This window comes from Eretmochelys imbricata, chromosome 16 (genome assembly GCF_965152235.1).
Source record: "Eretmochelys imbricata isolate rEreImb1 chromosome 16, rEreImb1.hap1, whole genome shotgun sequence".
NCBI lineage: Eukaryota > Metazoa > Chordata > Testudines > Cheloniidae > Eretmochelys > Eretmochelys imbricata.
The window spans coordinates 15,182,269-15,199,999 of NC_135587.1; the positions used below are offsets into that span (position 1 = coordinate 15,182,269).

Genomic DNA, 17,731 nt, shown 5'->3' on the forward strand with positions numbered 1-17,731 from the left:
ACTGATACATATAACATCTCTTCTGAGAGGCTGGCCTGGAGTACCTATGAGCTTCCCCCAAAGCTAACACTCTTACCAAAGCTAACACATCTTTAGATGATGTTTGCCTTCCTTCGTCTCTTTGGTCTCTCTCTTTTTCTCTCATGCTAATTATAGGTCTCCAGGTTAAGAGCTGTTGCTTGAAGCAAATGTACTGCTGATCCATACACGGGAATTGCCCAAACTGAACTAGATCAGTTGCCAGCCCCCCTGTGTGGAAACTCCTGAACCAATCTGAGTGTCTGCTCTTGATTGCAGCTTGCCCACATAGTCAGAAACCAAATCAGTTAAATCAGTGCAGCTTTGGTATGTAGACAAGGCCACAGCCTGCCTTCCCCTCAGGGTATGTCTACACTACCCACTGGATCGATCGATCCGGCGGGGGTTGATTTATCACGTCTAGTCTAGATGCGGTAAATCGACCCCCGAGCGCTGTCCCCTCGACTCCTGTACTCCAGCTCGGTGAGAGGCGCAGGCAGAGTTGACGGGGGAGCAGCAGGAGTCGACACCGCGGTAAGTCGATCTAAGTTACGTCGACTTCAGCTACATAATTCACGTAGCTTAAGTTGCGTAACTTGGATCGATTTCCCCCCCATTCCCCCCCCAGTGTAGACCAGGCCTCAGTCCTGTTGCTCCACTGTAAACCTTGAGCTAGGGGATTGGGCAGCTCCCACATATACACCTCCTGCGGCACTTAAGGAAGCTGGACAGGAACTTCCACCTATATTGGGCCTCCAGGGGAAGGACGGAAGGGGTGGGGAGCAGTAGGCCGAAGGAACTGTTCTCCTGCTGGGGAAGCACATTGGCATGGCTCAGCAACAGGGTTCTAGTCATGGGCCTGTGCAGGGTTAGAAGACCTTGGGATGCCATGAGCTGGTGCCCGTCCCTTCCTGTGTGGCACTCTGTACAATGTAACTGCCTGGCACTGGAGGCACCATCGCTCCCCAGGTGTAGGTTTTGAAGGGGTTAATATCCTGCTCAGTGCTCTCCGGTCCAAGGCAGGCCATGCCCCTATCACCAGGAGATACGGTAGAGTCTTGACTAAGCAGCACCACTCAGTGCGAGTGCATGAAAGGGTTAACTATGCCTCTCCTCCTCCACTCTCTCCCTTCCCTTTTCCCCTCCCCCTTCCCTTCCTCTGAGCTTCACATCCTGTGTTTAGGTTCCAGCCCACATACCTCTCTAATCTGTGAGGCGTCACTCCCAGGGACCGTGCTGGCTCCTTCCGGCTGCAGCTCAGCTTTCCTCTGAAGAGCTGGGATCGCCAGGCAGTGGGGTAATGCCCCCCCACCGCTCCCCTGCTTCTCTGTCTCCTTCAGCTCAGCAGCTTTGTGCTGCCTCCTGTGTCTAAACCAGAGCTACAGCAAGTGCCAGCACTGCTCCCTGGGCTGGGGCCTCTGCCCTGTAAGAAACCTGAGGCCAGATTCTCTGGGGTGACCCATTCTAGCCTGTGGTTACCATGGCAGAGGATTTGGCTCCAAGAGGACTATTAAAGCACCCCGGGGTTCTCCATCCTACCAAGGTGTGAGAGTGACCTGCTGGCTGCTTACCCCTTACCCTGCCTTTGCGCCATTTTCCTATACTGCTGTTCCAGTACTACTGCTCCAGGCTAGTGCTCTGAGTGCATCCAATCCTGCCTCTGACACAGACTCCTCTTGGTTTGCAGGACTGCCAAGGATCTGTCTGCGTTTGTGAAGCACTTTTTGAGACTGGGAAGTGGTCATGGTGTCTGGTCATTTCAAGTGGTGTGTGCTAAATGCATCCCCATCCCTGACATCCTTTGGGGGCTGTGACCAAGACACCAACGTTCATAATACTAAATCTTACCTCTGTGTAGCGCTTTCCTTCCTTCCTTCCGTTACTGACTGAAATGCAAACTACACACAGGCACCTGGATACCATACTAGTGGGTATTCTTGAAATGCCTAGAGAGATGCATCCACCTCTGGGGAGAAAAAGCTTTTAAACTGTGTGCGAAATCATGATTAGGACAGGAAGTGAAAAATGCAGAGTACAGTTGAAATTTGCAGGACTTATTTTGACAGGATAATAGGGTTTTGACAAGGACAATCGGGTTAATGCTTCAGTTTAAAAAATGCCATTGGCTCTCCAGTAACCACAAGTAGCTAGGATCTCATCTTCTCCAGAAGCCTGGGCCCTCCTAATGCCATGATGGGCCCTTAGCTTGGTGTAAATACAGACTCACCAGCACCGTTTCCTGCTGGCTACTTTTGGACATCTCCCATTCAACTACTGATCCCAGCAGTTCCTGCTCAGTTTGTGAGATCAGACAGGAGCATAGCAGATGATGCTTTTGGCCATAATGGTGTGGGGTGTTTCGGTTTTTTAATTTTTAGTGAGGTTTTTTTTTAGTATGGCTGAGCAAATTTTAGCCAAGAACTTCCAAAAGTGATGAGTAATTTTTTAGTTTCGGTGTCCAACTTGAGACACCTTGAGATAGCAGTCAGCCTCCACCCTTTGAAAATCAAGCCCCCTCAAGATGTCTCAAGTTGGGCACCTAAAATCACTCTTGAAAATCTTGGCCCTTAGCTACTGGTCCCTGAAGCAAGTTCATATTTCCCTTTCCCAGCAGCACTGCATTTGCCAATCCTTCTTCTGCCATCCCTACCTTTCTCTCTCCCTCTCCACACTGCCAATGGTAGCAGACAATACTTTGGTAAATGGAGCTCCTAATTGCTGGCTTGAATCTTCGTTCATCCCCCAGGCAGGCAGCTGCTGTTGACAGAGCTGGGGGGGATTTGCATTCATGTTCTCTCTCACTTGTGCATGCGTGCACTCTCAGGCTCGCTATGATCTGAGCAAGGCCCCTGACTTTTTCTTCCCCCATGGCTTCTTGCTGTTGATTAGATTACATTAACTTAATCTTCAGTATGGAGGCACCAAGCCAGCAATGTTCCAGCTATTAAACAGCTTCTCAGGTATATATCTGCTGTGATTGATGGTGAGAAGCATCCAATGTCATCCAGACACTGAAGTGCTGCCACGTCATCCTATCAGGCAAGTGGAGCCAGCAAGAAGGAAGGGAAAAGGGTCATTCTTTACCGGAGAAGATGGAAATCCATCCACTCAAAACTATTTGATGCCACATAACAATATGGGGCAACTGTCAAGAATAAGATCTAAGGTCCAGATCATTTAGAAGGCAAATTGGTTGCTTCTGTCTCATCTTTGCACCTCTCTGTCTGACTCTTGAATGTAGCAAACCTAAAATAGGAATGATTCCCTTGTGAGTGGGATCTGTTCTCTGGATCCAAGGATTCTGGGTACAAGACCTGTGGATGGGCAGTGGGTTGCAAACAAAGTATCTTCTGCCTTTTGGTTTTTGTTTTTTAATGGATGAAGTTTTTGGCTGGAAGCGAGAGGGACTTTTCTTAGCCTCTTTTCCATCAAAGGACCGAGAATGGAGCATGGCTCAAGGAGCAGCTGTGGTGTGCTCTCCTGAGCCTACTCTGAATTTCCTGCCCTTTCCCTCTCAGCTGCAGTCAGATGGGGAATACTTTCCATCAGGACAAGTCTAGTCCCAATCCCATCTGCAAAGGCTGCAGGAGAAACACTAATCCTGCATCTGCTGGTGCTGGAGGAAGAGAGATATCTCTGCTGAACCCCTGGCCTCACTTTCCAGCAGGATGGCTGGAGGAGTCGTCTCTGCCTCTTGTGGAGCTCCTCAGTTTACCCTGCACGTGTCGAGGCCCAGGGTGCTGGGCCAGAAGTCGCATGTAGTGACTAAATACCCATGCTTTGCTTTAGTGGTGGAATCTGTTCAGCAGGAACCCAAACCAGCCAAGTTCTACAGCGGCACATCTCCTGTAGAACCTCTGGGGTCCGTGAGGATGCTGGAAGCCACCTCAGCTCCACCCACCAGGGTTTTATTGCTTCAGTTTGCTCTCTCCTTCCTCTGGGTCAGCTTCGCCTACATGTTCTCACTGCTTTCCAGCTCTGCTTCCCTGAAGGCTCCTCTCAGCATTTGCAGGGGCTTCTTCCATGGTTACTATTTCCCCAGCAGGTATTCAGCCCTCCTGCATCCCACCCCTGGTCTCAGAACCTTTCCAACTTGTTTTGGCTTCTGCGCATTGTGAAGAAGTTAGTTTCTGCTGGAAGCAGCCTGACCTCTGGCCCCTGCTGGAATTCCACAGGCCTGGGGGCCTTCTCAGAAATCCCACTGCTTCCCTGATGACGACAGCACCATGGCAGCTTCCTGCCTCTGGCTGTAAACTCCATCTGTGCTCCGCACTGGGGGAGGGTGGGCTGTCCTCCTGGACATACCGGTTCCTTTCCCCAAGGAGCCAGGCAAATGCTTGCTGGTTTCTGGCTTGCCAGCAATGGGTCCTTTAGCTCAGTTAGTGGAGACGAGGGCCCGCCCGCCCACGGAAGAGTGTGCTGGTACAGTGCCAGGCCCCTCGCAGGTACTGACTCCTGCCTCTCTCTCTCTCTCAAATACAAAATCAAGACCGCTTTAAAAGAAGTGACTGCAGCAGAAGTGTTTGCCCCCTAGGCAGAAGGGCAGGGAGAACTGGGGCTCTCTGAGGAAGTTTCAGACGATCCAGATGAACCTCTGGGAAAGGAGTCTGGATTTACATTCTCACATGATGGAATTGTTCTGGTTCTGCTGCAATGTGGTGAGCAGCATTCCTGACTCATCGTCCCAGTCCTCCAGCATAGACAAGGCCTGAGATGGCTGTGCCTGTGATGTGCCAGGGAACCATGGCTGGGACAGTGAGTGCACAGAGTGGCTGATTCTCTTGCTTATCCTAATGGTTCAGCACATCGTCACAGGAGCGTTGCTTCTGCCAGCGCTGTGTGGAGCGTTCACATAACGTGTCTGCTGTCACCAGTCCGTTCTGGGATTCCTGAAGGACCTATTCCATAGTGCTTAGCTTCATTGCTGGGAATTGGCTCTTCTGGGAAACTTCCAAACACAAGGCACTGCAGAGTGCAAGGGAGGTAAGACAGGCTGCAGAACTCATGACTTCCCATCCATGCTAGAAAGGAACAACGTCCAACTGCATCTGCTCAGCCTCACCTGAGCTAAAGATTGTGTCTCGGGTATTGCAGTCAGCCGGTGTGACTGCTGCTTGTCGAACATTTAGGACAAACGTTCAGCGTGGCCTCAGGGCCTTCCATGCAATGATTGAGTTCGGTGCACCTTTACTTAGAGTCCAAGTGGAATACCCATCCAATGCAACGAGGTCTAAGCCCCGTGCAACTAGTGCTCAGATCTTCATGGCTTCCTCCTTTAAAGTTAGTCAGAGCCCACACTAAAGGGTCTGTGAGACTGTATTTTTTTAATGTGTAAAAATACCCTCCTGCCTCTGTCCAGTTTCCCACACTCAGTTCTCCATTGAACAAGACTTCAGGAGACGAATGCCTACTGGTGCTGAGAGGCAAGAGTAAAGCTCCCTCTTCTAACTAACCAGAGAACGACTAGTGCCATGGCATAAATCTTTTCCGTTGAACTCCTGGTGGACAGAGGATCTCCTGTTGGGGGTGGGGGAACCCAAACTAGGAATTTGCTCTGAGCTCCCTGTATGCAGACTGGGGAGTTCTACACCTAAACGCTGCATCTTCTCCGCTGTAGCGTTTCAGTGAAGATGCTACCTATGCTGACAGGAGGGCGTCTTCCATTGGGATAGGTAATCCACCTCCCCGAGAGGCAGCAACTAGAAGAATTCTACTATTGACTAGCCCTGTATGCTCAGAGTTAGGTCAGCTTAACTACGCTGCTCAGGAGTGTGGATTTTTCCCACCTGTGCATGACGTATTTAAGGCAACAGTGTAGACCAGGCCTTACTCTGTTCACTCTTTCTTTTTTTTCAGGTTTTCTTTGCAGCCTTAATAGTGAGAGCTGGCTTCTTCTTTTTTTTCTTTCTTTATGGCATCTACGGCCTGGTCTACATGAGATTAGGTCTATATAACTACATAGCTCAGAGATGTGAAAAGACCACTTCCCTGAGCGATGCAGTTAAGCAGAGCCAACCCCTTGTGTAGACAGGGCTAGTCGATGGGAGAATTCTCCCATCAATTGAGCTATTGCCTTTTGGGGAGGTGGAGTTACCTTGCCAAGGGGAGAACTCCTCCCTTTAGTGGAGGTAGTATCTTCACTGACACGGACAAGCCCTAACATTTTGGAAAGCAAGTTCGTAGCTTCGGGGAGGTGTTGACGTGGTGTATTGGTTGTTTCCATGCCCTGTCTGTATGCCAGTGCAAATGGCTTCCACTGGGTAACCAGGCTGGAGAACATCCTAGAATGACCAGCCTAACCCACATAGACAGGGTCCCCAGGCCCTGCTGTGAAGACAAGAGCCCAACTAAAAATAGCACCAGCAGCAGCTGCCACTGCAGAGTGAAGTGTTCAGTCCCAGTGCTGCAGGCGGATTGCTCCTTCTCTCTCTGTCTGAGGGCACTCCTCTCTGCTGCTGCTTCCCGGTCCGTCTGTGGTGTGGAGTGCTGTGGGTGTCTGCTGCCACCCCTGCTGCATTGGGAGAGCGCCTGGCATGCAGTCTGGTTCACGTTCGCCCCATGAGCATTGTCCTCGCTTGTTGAGAGTGGGTGTTGGTGTGAGGCAGTTGAGGGACCTATTTGCTGGGGCAGAGGGAGCTGGGTGTAGCCCTGCTACATCACTCACTTCATCTACTGCCCTGTAAACTGTAGAACTCCCCAGGATGTGATGGTGCACACATTCCCCTGGGCCATGACGGAGTGAGCCCTTCCCAAGCCTGTGTTCCCTGTGCAGGAATGGATACCCCTCTTTGTCCTTCTTGAACATCCTTTCCATTTATTCTACTCCCTCTCTGCAGGGAGCGGCCATTTTAGAATCTAAACGGTGCTGCCCAGTTCTGTTGGCACCCGATCAACTGCATGTGGCCTAGCAAAGGAGAACGCCCTCCAGCTCTGCTCTCTGTCCCAGTTCAGAGTGCGACTGCTCTTTCTGCAGCTGTTGTTGCCAGGCACTGCAGAGACGGATGCACATGCAAATGTGAATCTTGCATGCCCCTCTGGGCTATGACGAGGATCAACTTCATACCCCTCCATAGGAAAGGCCAGGTGCTGAGAGACTGCTACAAAGGCGCCAGGTCAAAGATCCTTTCCTTTGATCCAGCTCGTTCCTCCTGACACTTGGCCTTGCCCATGGAGAAGTATCCAAAATGAATCCTTTTTTTTTATAGTGCACAGCTTCACCTGTTCCCACTCTAGGCCATGCACCCTGCTTTGGATTAAACCCGCTGGCTTTTCTTCTGTTCTCTTCAGTTGTGTGGAAGCAGGTCACATTCCTCAGCTCCCATTGTGGCTGCGCATCTGTCTCATTCCCAAGGTTGCAGGAAGCAGTTGTGTGGCCTGAGGTGTGTTGCCTGGTTGGAGACCCCTACCTCACAGCTAGTTGCTTTGCACACCCTTTTCCCTTCTAGGTGGTCGTCTTTCATTCCTTGGACTCTTTCTCTCCTCCTGCCTTCCCTTGGGTTTGGCCTGACCGCAGCCTGTTCCCTTGGGAAATGCCTCTTGTGAGGTGCTCAGGTTGCTTGTATGCTCTGTGTTGGAGCTGCCATCCCTGCTTGTGCAACTGCAAACATGGGACCCTGACAGATGCGTGTGTTGGCTTTGTGGGAGCTCTCCTCTGCTGCTCCTTCTCTTTCAGGAATAGCAGGAGGGAGCAAGCACACTCCTTTACGTGCTGTCCCTGCATGTTCATTGGGGAAGTTGCTACTGTACAGCTGGGTCTCAGAGGAGCAGCATCTCCTTCCCATGGCCATCCCATTAGCAAGTGGCCTGAGTTACATCAGCGTTGACAGAAAAGGTCATATGCTACAAAATACAATTCCAAATGGTACCCAGTGCAACTGAAACCTTATCTAGAGGGCCCAAAGATGAGGTGCCTAAAATGATTAGGGACATGGAGAACCCACTCTGGGAGAACAGAGTGAAAAGACTTGGTGGTTAGGGGACTGATAAGAGAACACAAAAGAGGTGTATAAAATAATGAATTGGATGGAGAAGGTCAGTCGACACTTCTGTGTCTCAAAATAAGGGTGCAGCTGAAAGGCAACGGATCTAAAAGCAAAAAAAAAGGAAATATGGTTTTGGACAATGTATAATCAATGTGGGAAACTCATTGTTGCAAAGCATTTGAATCCAAGAGGCCAGAACTGCCAATCCCAGAGCTGAGGTGGCAAATCTCTTCCCCACATAGATTTCTGTAACTCCCCGTGTGTTGTTTTCCCCTGGATCTTTGTTGTGGCAAGGTGGTGAACTTAAAGGTATTGATAGAGACATGGCTACTGAGGTAAATCGCCCTCCTCTGCTTCCACTGACACTCAGGGCCTGAATGTCCGAAGTTCTAAGCTCTTGAAGTCCAGCTGAAGACAAGGGGTATTATGGGCACGCAGAATCAAGCCCGTGGTGTCTCTGGAATGAGCTGAGGGCGAGAGTCATCAAGGTAGCTCTTCCTTGGCAGCCCCTCTGGATTTTAGAACTGAGCTGCCCTGTCTTTTTGTTGCCCACATGGGTTCCAGAGTCTCAGTCTCAGCCTGGAATTGGGTTAATTCTGGGTGGTTTGTTAAGGTGGAAATGTGCTCTGGTTTTCTCTGCTTCTGGTAGGAGTGATCCCCTGCCTGCAGCATGCTGGTTTTACACCTCTCCTTCTCTGTTCCCGCAGTGCCTGGAGAAGTTTCCTGTGATACAGCACTTTAAGTTTGGCAGCCTGCTTCCTATCCAGCCTGTCACGTCTTAAAGAGGCCATGGGAGGAGTCGATGCAGTGGAGACAACAGTGCGGCACTCTTTCTCCTCCTTCCTTCCTTCCTTCCTCCTCCTCCTCACCTCTCTAGCCCCACAGCCCATTCATCCCTTTGTATTTACAACTAGAGAAAGTTACAAAGCACTTAGCGACCTTGCAGGGAAGAAGTGACCAAGAGCAGCTGCTCATGCAAGTGCTCCCCACACTGACTAGACAGTGACAGAACCAGCGCTGTGCTTCTAGCCTCCTGTGCATTCAGCCTTACACTGTGCGTGGCTCGACAGGCTGCCTCCTACTGAGCTGGGCGTGAGGGTGGCTTGAAAGGAGTTTTGGTCAGGGATACTTCTAGTATGGCTTTACAAGAAGATCTCGGCTTTGATCCCCTGGAGGAACGGGGTTGGGAAGGGGCGGAAGGTATGTAGTGGGGGTTGGGCAGTTACAGTTTCACTCTGAGTTTCACTGAAATCTTTTGCTGTCTTGTTTGAGGAACCCAAGGTGTGTAGACCAGGCCTTCGATTCCATTTAAAAAAAAAAAAAAAGCCAGCTCTTGCTATTGTGGATGTGAAGAAAACCTGAAAAAGAAGTCCTGGGGTGTGAACATGCCTGGGTGTCAGGAGGCCCCAGTGTCTATGCTGCTGCCTTTGCTTGCTAGGGGGTGTTTTTAAAGGGGTAGAGGAAGTGGTAGGAAATCCCTGTGGGTCACATGAAGTCAGGGTGCCATCTCTCCCCTAGCCCAGGTAAGAAAATGTTTGTCTTTTTCCTCTTCCAACCCCTATCCCTGGCGAACTTCCTTGAGACTTCCTTTCACACCACCTTGTCCTCTCCAGCTGGGAGCCCCACCCCTGCAAGCCTAGGTCCTAGAATGCTGAGCTGGCTTTGGAGCTGGAGCTGGGCTCCGGGGAAGTCTTTGGACACCAGCCGGTTGCATTTATGTGGGAATGGTTCTGCAAAGCCACTGTTTTAGCAGGCTGGGACGGCCCCCTTCTCTACACTCACCTTTTCCTGTGCAGTGCTTAGCAGCCACTAGAATGGGGGCAGCCTTAATGTCCTCACTGTAATTTATCATGGCTGCTTTTGCTTGATTATAAGTTGTTGTGACAGCCCTATAATAAAGGGATTTTTCCCATTAAGTAGCACATCCCTACACACTGTAGACATTACTGTAGGGAATGGAGCATAGGGCAGGTATATTGGCTTTAAATCTATTATTTAACTGCTGGAAACAAAATGTGTGTCAATGTCCTGGGGCAGCCTTTTGCATTCTTAAAAAAAGTTTTTCACCTCTCTCATTCCCTGCAAGAGCTGCCACCCCACTGGGGCAAACTGTACAATTATTTTTACCAAAACCCCATTAAAGCACCAGACATGCCAAGATGTGCACGTTGTTTAGAAGGCTTACTCAGCATGCTTAATTCATACAGTGGTTCTAGACTCTCACTTCCAGTGGTTTAGACTTAGGGGCACCTCTGATTAAATGAGGGGCTTAGACATGCCTTTGGTAATTAGCGTGCTAGAAAAGGAATGGCAGAAAACGGATGGGATGGATTTGAGGTGAAATCTTACATGTTCCCTTGGTTTCTGACAAAGATTCTTTTTAAGTTCTTAGCTTGAGAGGGCAAGTTTCCTCCCGCGGTATTATTAAACATTGGTTTGGAGTGTGGCAGGGGTTAGTACCACCTGTGACCTTGCTAGCCCTGCTACACGCTTTTTTGCTTGGCTTCCTTAGCGAATGCAATGCCAATTTTTCTCCCGCTGCTGTCATCTGTGGCCAGCCTCACCTTTTCCATCTGAGCCCCTTGATTGCTATTAAATTATTGGAAAAAGTTTATTTTGCTCAAGATATATTTAATTATTTTTCACAATTTTCTCTTTGGCTGCATCCCCTGGAATGAGCCTCTTCCTTCTCCAAAGCTTGTGCCCTGCTGCTGGGGAAAGAAGGGATGAGAAATGCATTTAAATTAAGATGCAATATCTGTTTCTTGGGCTAAAAAGGCAAACCCTTGCCAAGCTGCAGCCGTCCCCTCTATCCTATTGCTTTGGGCCTGAGCTAGTGCAGTGTGGGACAATTGCAGATAAACTGAATCTGCTGTGGGGTTTTTTTATGTAGCGGCTTTGTCAACTTACATTTTAAATAAAATGTGAAAAAAGACCCAAAATCCATCCCTGTTTTACTACCAAATCATTAACAGGATGTCTATGTAGAGTTAAATTACAAATAAATCCACTGGGAAAGTGAATTAGGAAGACTTTAACCTGCCAGGACCCCTGAGCATTCTATGTTCTGGTGCTGTAGTTAAAAGGATGCAGTTCAGGGACCAGAGCACAGTGTTCTAGACCGAGGAGACCTGGTTCTCATCTTGCCCTTACTGCCTCATTGCATGACCTTTGGCAAGTCCTACCATGCAGTAAAACAGGTCTAATAATAGCTTCCGGGCAGACTAGGCATGAATTAAGGTGAGATTCTCAAAGTTGCCTAGGAGATTTGGACACCACATTCCCTTTAATTTCAATGGGAGTTCAAACTAAATGAAAGTCGAGACCTTAATGTCTGCAAAGCTCTCTCCGATCCTTAGTGAAAGATGCAATAAGAGTGCAAAATAGAATACCAAAAGGTACATTCCTTACATTGCATTAGGTTTTAGTGATGCCACCAACCTTTACTGGGGCCAGCATATAAGTCTGAATGGGGAACATAAGGAGGAGATAATATGGAGTTATTTATTTATGGACCATCTAAGTCTGCACCCTCATTCTGTTAAGGATTTGGAATCTTAAGCAGCTAGTGTTTGTGTGAATCCTATTGGTCCACCTTTAACTTGCCCTCAATAATCTGGCAATAGGCTGCTTCCATTCCTTGGTCATTACTGTGAGTCCTGTCAGATCTCAACCAAGGGCCTGTTTGGGTTTTGTCCCTTTCCCTGAATGGTTCCACGTGCATGCATCACATGACCTGAAACATCACCTGGCTTCCCCCCGGTCTGCAAAAACAATACCTGAGCATCCCACCTCCCCATGTTCTCCGATATTGTGGTTTTAATTAAAAATCTATGTGTTTTGCACCTGGTGATTGTGTTCAACTGTGTTGGAATGGGGTTAGCCATTTGGTGGCTCTGCTTCCAAAGCTAATGGCTTCAGCTCTGGCTCTTCTTGGGTGCTTTCATTGATCTCTCACACCAAAAATGAACAGCCCTTGTGTTTAAGGATACACTTGCCTCATCCAGTTCACTAATCAGTCCTTCTCTATTTGCATCATTATTGGATCTTTGTGTAAATTTACTGCAGAACATACGCAACCAGCAAGGCATGGAGGCCCATTCCCCTGCAGGCAAATACCTCATGAGGATTCCAAAACTCTCGTAGGCTGAGACGTTTCAATGGTCAGGTTCATTCTGAGGCAGGGTAAGAGCTGAAATGAAGACATCTCCCCTGTGAGGCTGGCCTGCTGTGGGGTTGTAAAGCATGGCTTTATGGGATGGTTCAGGAGAACAGTTTTGTCTAGGTCCAACCTGAAACCCGTGGCTGGATCTTCTCAACAAGATAAACTGAAGCTTGCAGAAATTCTAAATAAACTCTAGTGTTCCTATCAATAGGTTATATCCTTCCCTTCTGTATGGCCTGCCTGGCCTGGGTTTTCATGCTGCTCAGGGTGATAGTGTATCATGAGAAAGGATGGGGCAACTGAGCGTCAGCTGTCACGAATACCTCCATGTTTTCTTTAAAGGTACTTGTATTCGCCTTAAACATCTCCCTAGGAGAATCAGCTGCATTATTGAAAAGAACAGGTACTCTGGGCTTCGACCATCTTTCCCTCACACCACAGCCAAAATTCTTCAAAAAAATAAAAAAAAATTAGACAGTCAGAATCTCTTACACATCCATTTATTAAGGATTGGGGAATGTTTATATCAATTGCATTTAAACAGTATATTAATAAATCTCTTGCTAAAATCAGAACAAAGTCATTTCCACAAGCTTCCAGCTGTTGTTTATTGCAGTTGCACTCAAAATCCCTAATCAGGGTCAGGGCCCATTTGGGTTAGAGCGTGTAGAAATACACAGGCAGACCTGGTCTCTGCCCTGAAGAGTTTGCAGTAGGTGGCCCTGATTCAGCAATGTACTTATGTGCTTAAGTCCTTATATAAGGATGGACTTAAGCACATGCTTAAGTGTTTTGCTAAATCTGGGCCTATAAGCAGAGGGACTAGAAAAGGCCCTTGATTAGTTGGCATCTTGCTAGGATACCTAGGAAAAACAGCGCTCACTCCAAAATTCAAGGTATCCAATTAGGACAAAAGGTAAGCTCTGTATTTTAATATGCAAATGATCCCTGAAAGAGCCCCACTTGGTGCTACTCATAGCAGCCACCTCCTTCGAAAAGTTGGGAAGTGATAAGGTTACAAATTTAGGCCCCAATCCTGCAAACGCATATCAATGGGACTAGTCACATGGTTAAAGTAAAGAATGTGCATAAGTGGCTACAGGACCAGGGCCTTAATGCGTCTACACTACAATAAATAACCCATGGCACCAAGTCTCTGAGCCCAGGTCAATGGACTTGGGCTTGCAGGGCTCAGGCTGCAGGTTCTAAGAATTGCAGTGTAATTCTCCCCCCTCCCGGGGTTTCAGAGCCTGGGCTCCAGCCTGAGTCTGAATGTCTACACTGCAATTTTTAGCCCCACAGCCCAAGCCCTGTGAGCTGGAGTCATCTGACCTGGGCTAGCTGTAGATCATTTATTGCAGTGTAGATGTATTAAGGTCCTGATCCTGCAATCACAATGAGGACAAAAGTAAAAACCTAGCTCTCAGCGAGCTTATGAACATAAGAGGTGCCATTCTGGGTCAGACCATCTTGCCCAGTATCCTGTCTCTGACAGTAGCCCATACCAGTAATATTCCCCTCAATGGGAATACTACTACAGGAAGAGTGTTAAATACAGCTACTGAAAACAGACACATTTTACATTCCTAAGAGTCAATGTATCCTGTAATGGCACAGAATTCTCTAGTGTGCTGCTTATAGAAAAAATCCAGCAAGGTTTAAGACATTGGAATATATTCCTCAGATTGACACTGACCGGGTATAAGACACTAAAAGGAACATTCTGCTGAGATCCCTCCTTTTATTTCAAGTGCATTCTGACAGTGTATATTTTAATACTTTTTTTTTTAAAAAGATCCGTTCATGTAGTACATAGCTTCTTTGAAAAAACACTCCCTGGTGGGCTAGAACTAAACTTCCTGAAAGGCTGTAACACAGGTCATCAGCTCTGTTACACAGGTTGCAGTATGAACCTCGAGCACCAGAGTTTATTCCTTTCCAAATTACAGTCGAGGATTTGACTGTATCTTGCTGATCCATCCACATTTTAATTTCCTCTGAACAGATCTGTCTTGCAGGATGCTGGAAATCCCCAAACCCACTGGAGCTGCAAGACGGGCTGTTTCCGCCTGTAGTTCCAATAAAACGTTAATGTATACTAATAGCAAAGCAAAAAGGATTAGGGAGAAACCTCGGAAGCACTGACTTTTATAATGATCAGGACATCTATGCTGAATAAGAGTTTGGGAGCAAACTGTCAACTATTGCACTTTCATGTCAATGCAGGAAAATAAACCTTTAAAAAAAAACCCCAATCCCCTATTAATTTTTACTGTTTGGGGCAGGAGAGGAGGAAAGATGATTTCCTGGGGACAGGCCCAACAATTTACCAGCATCGGGGAGGAAGCATTGTCTAGTGACTAGGGTGCCTGGGACTCAGAAGACCCAGGTTCAAGACCCTGCTCTCCCAAGGCCTTTCAGTGTGACCTTGACCAAGTCACTTGGTCTCTCTGAGTACGTCTACACTGCAGCTGGGAGGGAGCCTCCCAGGCTAGGTAGACAGACGTGCTGTGATGGGGTTCATGCTAGCGTGCTAAAAATAGCTGGGTGGACATTGTGGCACTGGCAGAGGCTCAGGCTTCACTGCCTGCGCTTGGACCCAGGGAGCAGGGTTGTGGCCTTCGCTGGTGCAGCAGCGTCCCCACAGCTGTGAGCCCGTCTAGCTCCCATCTGTCTGCCCGGGTTGGGAGGTTCCCTCCCAGCCACAGTGTAGATGTACCCTCAGTGCCTCATCTGTAACATGGGGATAATCACACTTCTCTACCTCACAGGGGGTTTGTGAGGATAAATACATGAAATGGGGCTACGTAAATACTTAAGACACATTGCAGGAAACCCAGAACGGTGGTGTGAGCATATACTCCTGCAAGTTTGGGTCTCTTGCCACTTGCTCTGCTGAACTGTACCTGCTCACAAGTTCCATCACCTATTGTAAACTCAAATTTAACCCCAACTGAAGCCAACCTGGTACCCTTTCACTGTGTGCCGCAGTCTAATGACATCAACCATGACAAGACTCCAAATTGGAGTTAGAGAAAAATGTATATTAACCCTGTCGCATTTCAAATCCTGTTTTTGTCATTCTTCGTTTTTGGCCTTTGTTGCATATTTGGGCCATGCAGGATGGAAGGTTCCACTTTTAACCAGCTCCAGGACAATCCACTCACCAATGTTTGATGGTATCAGTAAAAATATCAGAGATTGTCAAAACCAAGTCACTTTAAAACCATCTCTCTGAGAGATTCTAACCCAATCCCAGCTGGTATGGTGGCTCCATAGTTTACACAGCGACCGTGGTGTGTGGCCAGGGGAGGGAGAATGCTGAGAGACACCAAATTGTTTGTTGTTTGAAAGCGAGCATCCCAAAATCCAGGGATTTTCAAGTATCAGCAGAGACACCGTATAAACCAGAGGTGCTGCATACATCATCAGATGGTTGAGGTGCCAGATATAAACAGAATTTCCATGTACAGGCTCCTTAAACAATGTTAGGCTGAGTTAATCTGACCACAGCTGAATTTCTGCCCTTAATTTATATTGTCATTGAGCAGGAGGTGCTCTAATGGCGTATGAGAGAGCATTAGCCATGGCTATTGTAGCCTTTTATTTTATGTAAAGTGAATTTTGTAATGTGGTATTACACCACCGTGGATTTGGCTCTGGTGGCTACAGTTCCAAGCTTAACAGAGTCAAAGTCACCTCTGCTACTTGCTTTAGAGGTAGAGTCTTTAGGAACACATAAAGACCCAGGGTAGTGACCACACAGACAGTCACAAGTACAAGGTCTAGACCAGTGGTTCCCAAACTTGTTCCACCGCTTGTGCTGGGAAAGCCCCTGGTGGGCAGACCCGGTTTGTTTACCTGCCGCATCCGCAGGTTCGGATGATCGCAGCTCCCAGTGGCCGCGGTTCACTGCTCCAGGCCAATGGGAGCTGCTGGAAGCGGCGCGGGCCGAGGGATGTACTGGAGGCTGCTTCCAGCAGCTCCCATTGGCCTGGAGCAGTGAACCGTGGCCACTGGGAGCCTTGATCAGCCAAACCTGCGAATGCGGCAGGTAAACAAACAGGCCCGGCCTGCCAGGGGCTTTCCCTGCACAAGCGGCAGAACAAGTTTGGGAACCACTGGGCTAGACTATTTTACAAGTTTTATTAAAGTTACAATTAAAGTTCTGATTACCCAGGCATACAGAAATGTTATACAGACCTGTGCACAAGTTACAAATATAGTTATACTCACATCCTTAGCAGTGTTAAGGTCTGATAGGTCTCTCATGGCTTGATCATCGGTAGAGGGATGGTTCCTGCTGGAGTCTCCCATAGGGAGCTCAATTTTCCCGTTTGGGGCATCCCCTTTTTATAATGTGGTTCTGTTTATAGCTACATTCTGTGCATGTCCATAAAAGTGTCAACCCTCTTTTCTCTTACTGGTCTGTGTCCCCTGGAAACTTAAGGGACCCCAATATTCTACAGGCTGTGTAAGTTCCCTTTATTCTCATTAGCATCGACGCACACCCTGTATTCTATGGTTAAGACACATGTCGGAGACAGATGCACCTTTACAGTATTTTTATGATCTAATATTAATCTTCTGCAGCGGTGCTGGAACAATTTTGACAGTGGGGGTGCTGAGAACCATTGAACCAAACTGTAAACCCTGCATATAACGGAAACCACTTCAAGATGGGGGCTACAGCACCCCCCGCTCCCCTAGTTCCAGCACCTATGATCTTCTGGGTAATTTTTCACAGTATTACTACTTGGTACCTCTTTTCCCATAATCTTAGGACATCAGGTTATTTTCCGGTTACTTATGTCATCATTTCTTGTCTCCAAGGCCTTAAATAGCAAAGCTAAAGTCTTGCAGGCCTCAGCCCACAGGTTCTTCCATTTCAGCTTGTCTTACTCATGTCTAATACTTGGTTCCTCTAAATACTGATCAATCTCATACTTTTATAATCCTACAAATTAACTCTAATTAACATACAATGAATATATATAACATATTGATTAATCATAACATCACACAATAAATGGATAATAAACTGAAATCATTGGCTACACTATTAACTTTCTGGCTTGTGGCCCTTTTTATCACTTTCTTGTCTTCCAATTTGTAATAAACTGAAGATTCACGATCATTACATTACAGCATAACAGAGAATACACCTGCATGGTCCTCTCCAGGGGGAGAAGGAGATCCCATTGTCGGGACTGGAAGGGTGTCCTACTCTGGGTAACATTTATCCAAGCTCAGGTATTGGAGGAATATTTCATTGGCATATGAGATATCTTCTGCCAGGTGCCTCTACCCTGCCCTTGCAAGGGGGAGAGACTTGATGATCTGACAGGCCTTTCCCATCGTCTAAGCTCTGATCCGATGATTGTTCCCCATGATAGGGTTCCCAGAACTTTGCTATAAGCATTGCCTTCATCCTCAGAGCCCAAACAAATACTTAGGACTCAGCTGATGAGGCAAAGGCCTTCAATAGGAGCAGGATCACCTTGCATTTCTCTGTTCTGTTAGGTTCCTCCTAGTCTGGTCTCAGCAAGGGCCTGAGCCAACGCCC

General features: G+C 47.8%; 1 protein-coding gene across 1 annotated transcript in view; it reads left to right on the plus strand.

The window, feature by feature from the left end:
• Window positions 1-11,845, plus strand: part of PTPA (protein phosphatase 2 phosphatase activator) — a 41,205-nt gene extending 29,360 nt beyond the window's left edge. The window contains exon 10 of the mRNA XM_077835867.1: window positions 8,708-11,845. Coding sequence (XP_077691993.1) covers window positions 8,708-8,782 — 75 coding nt within the window. The 3' untranslated portion in view covers window positions 8,783-11,845. The remainder of the gene's footprint in view (window positions 1-8,707) is intronic.
• The last annotated feature ends 5,886 nt before the right edge of the window (window positions 11,846-17,731 follow it).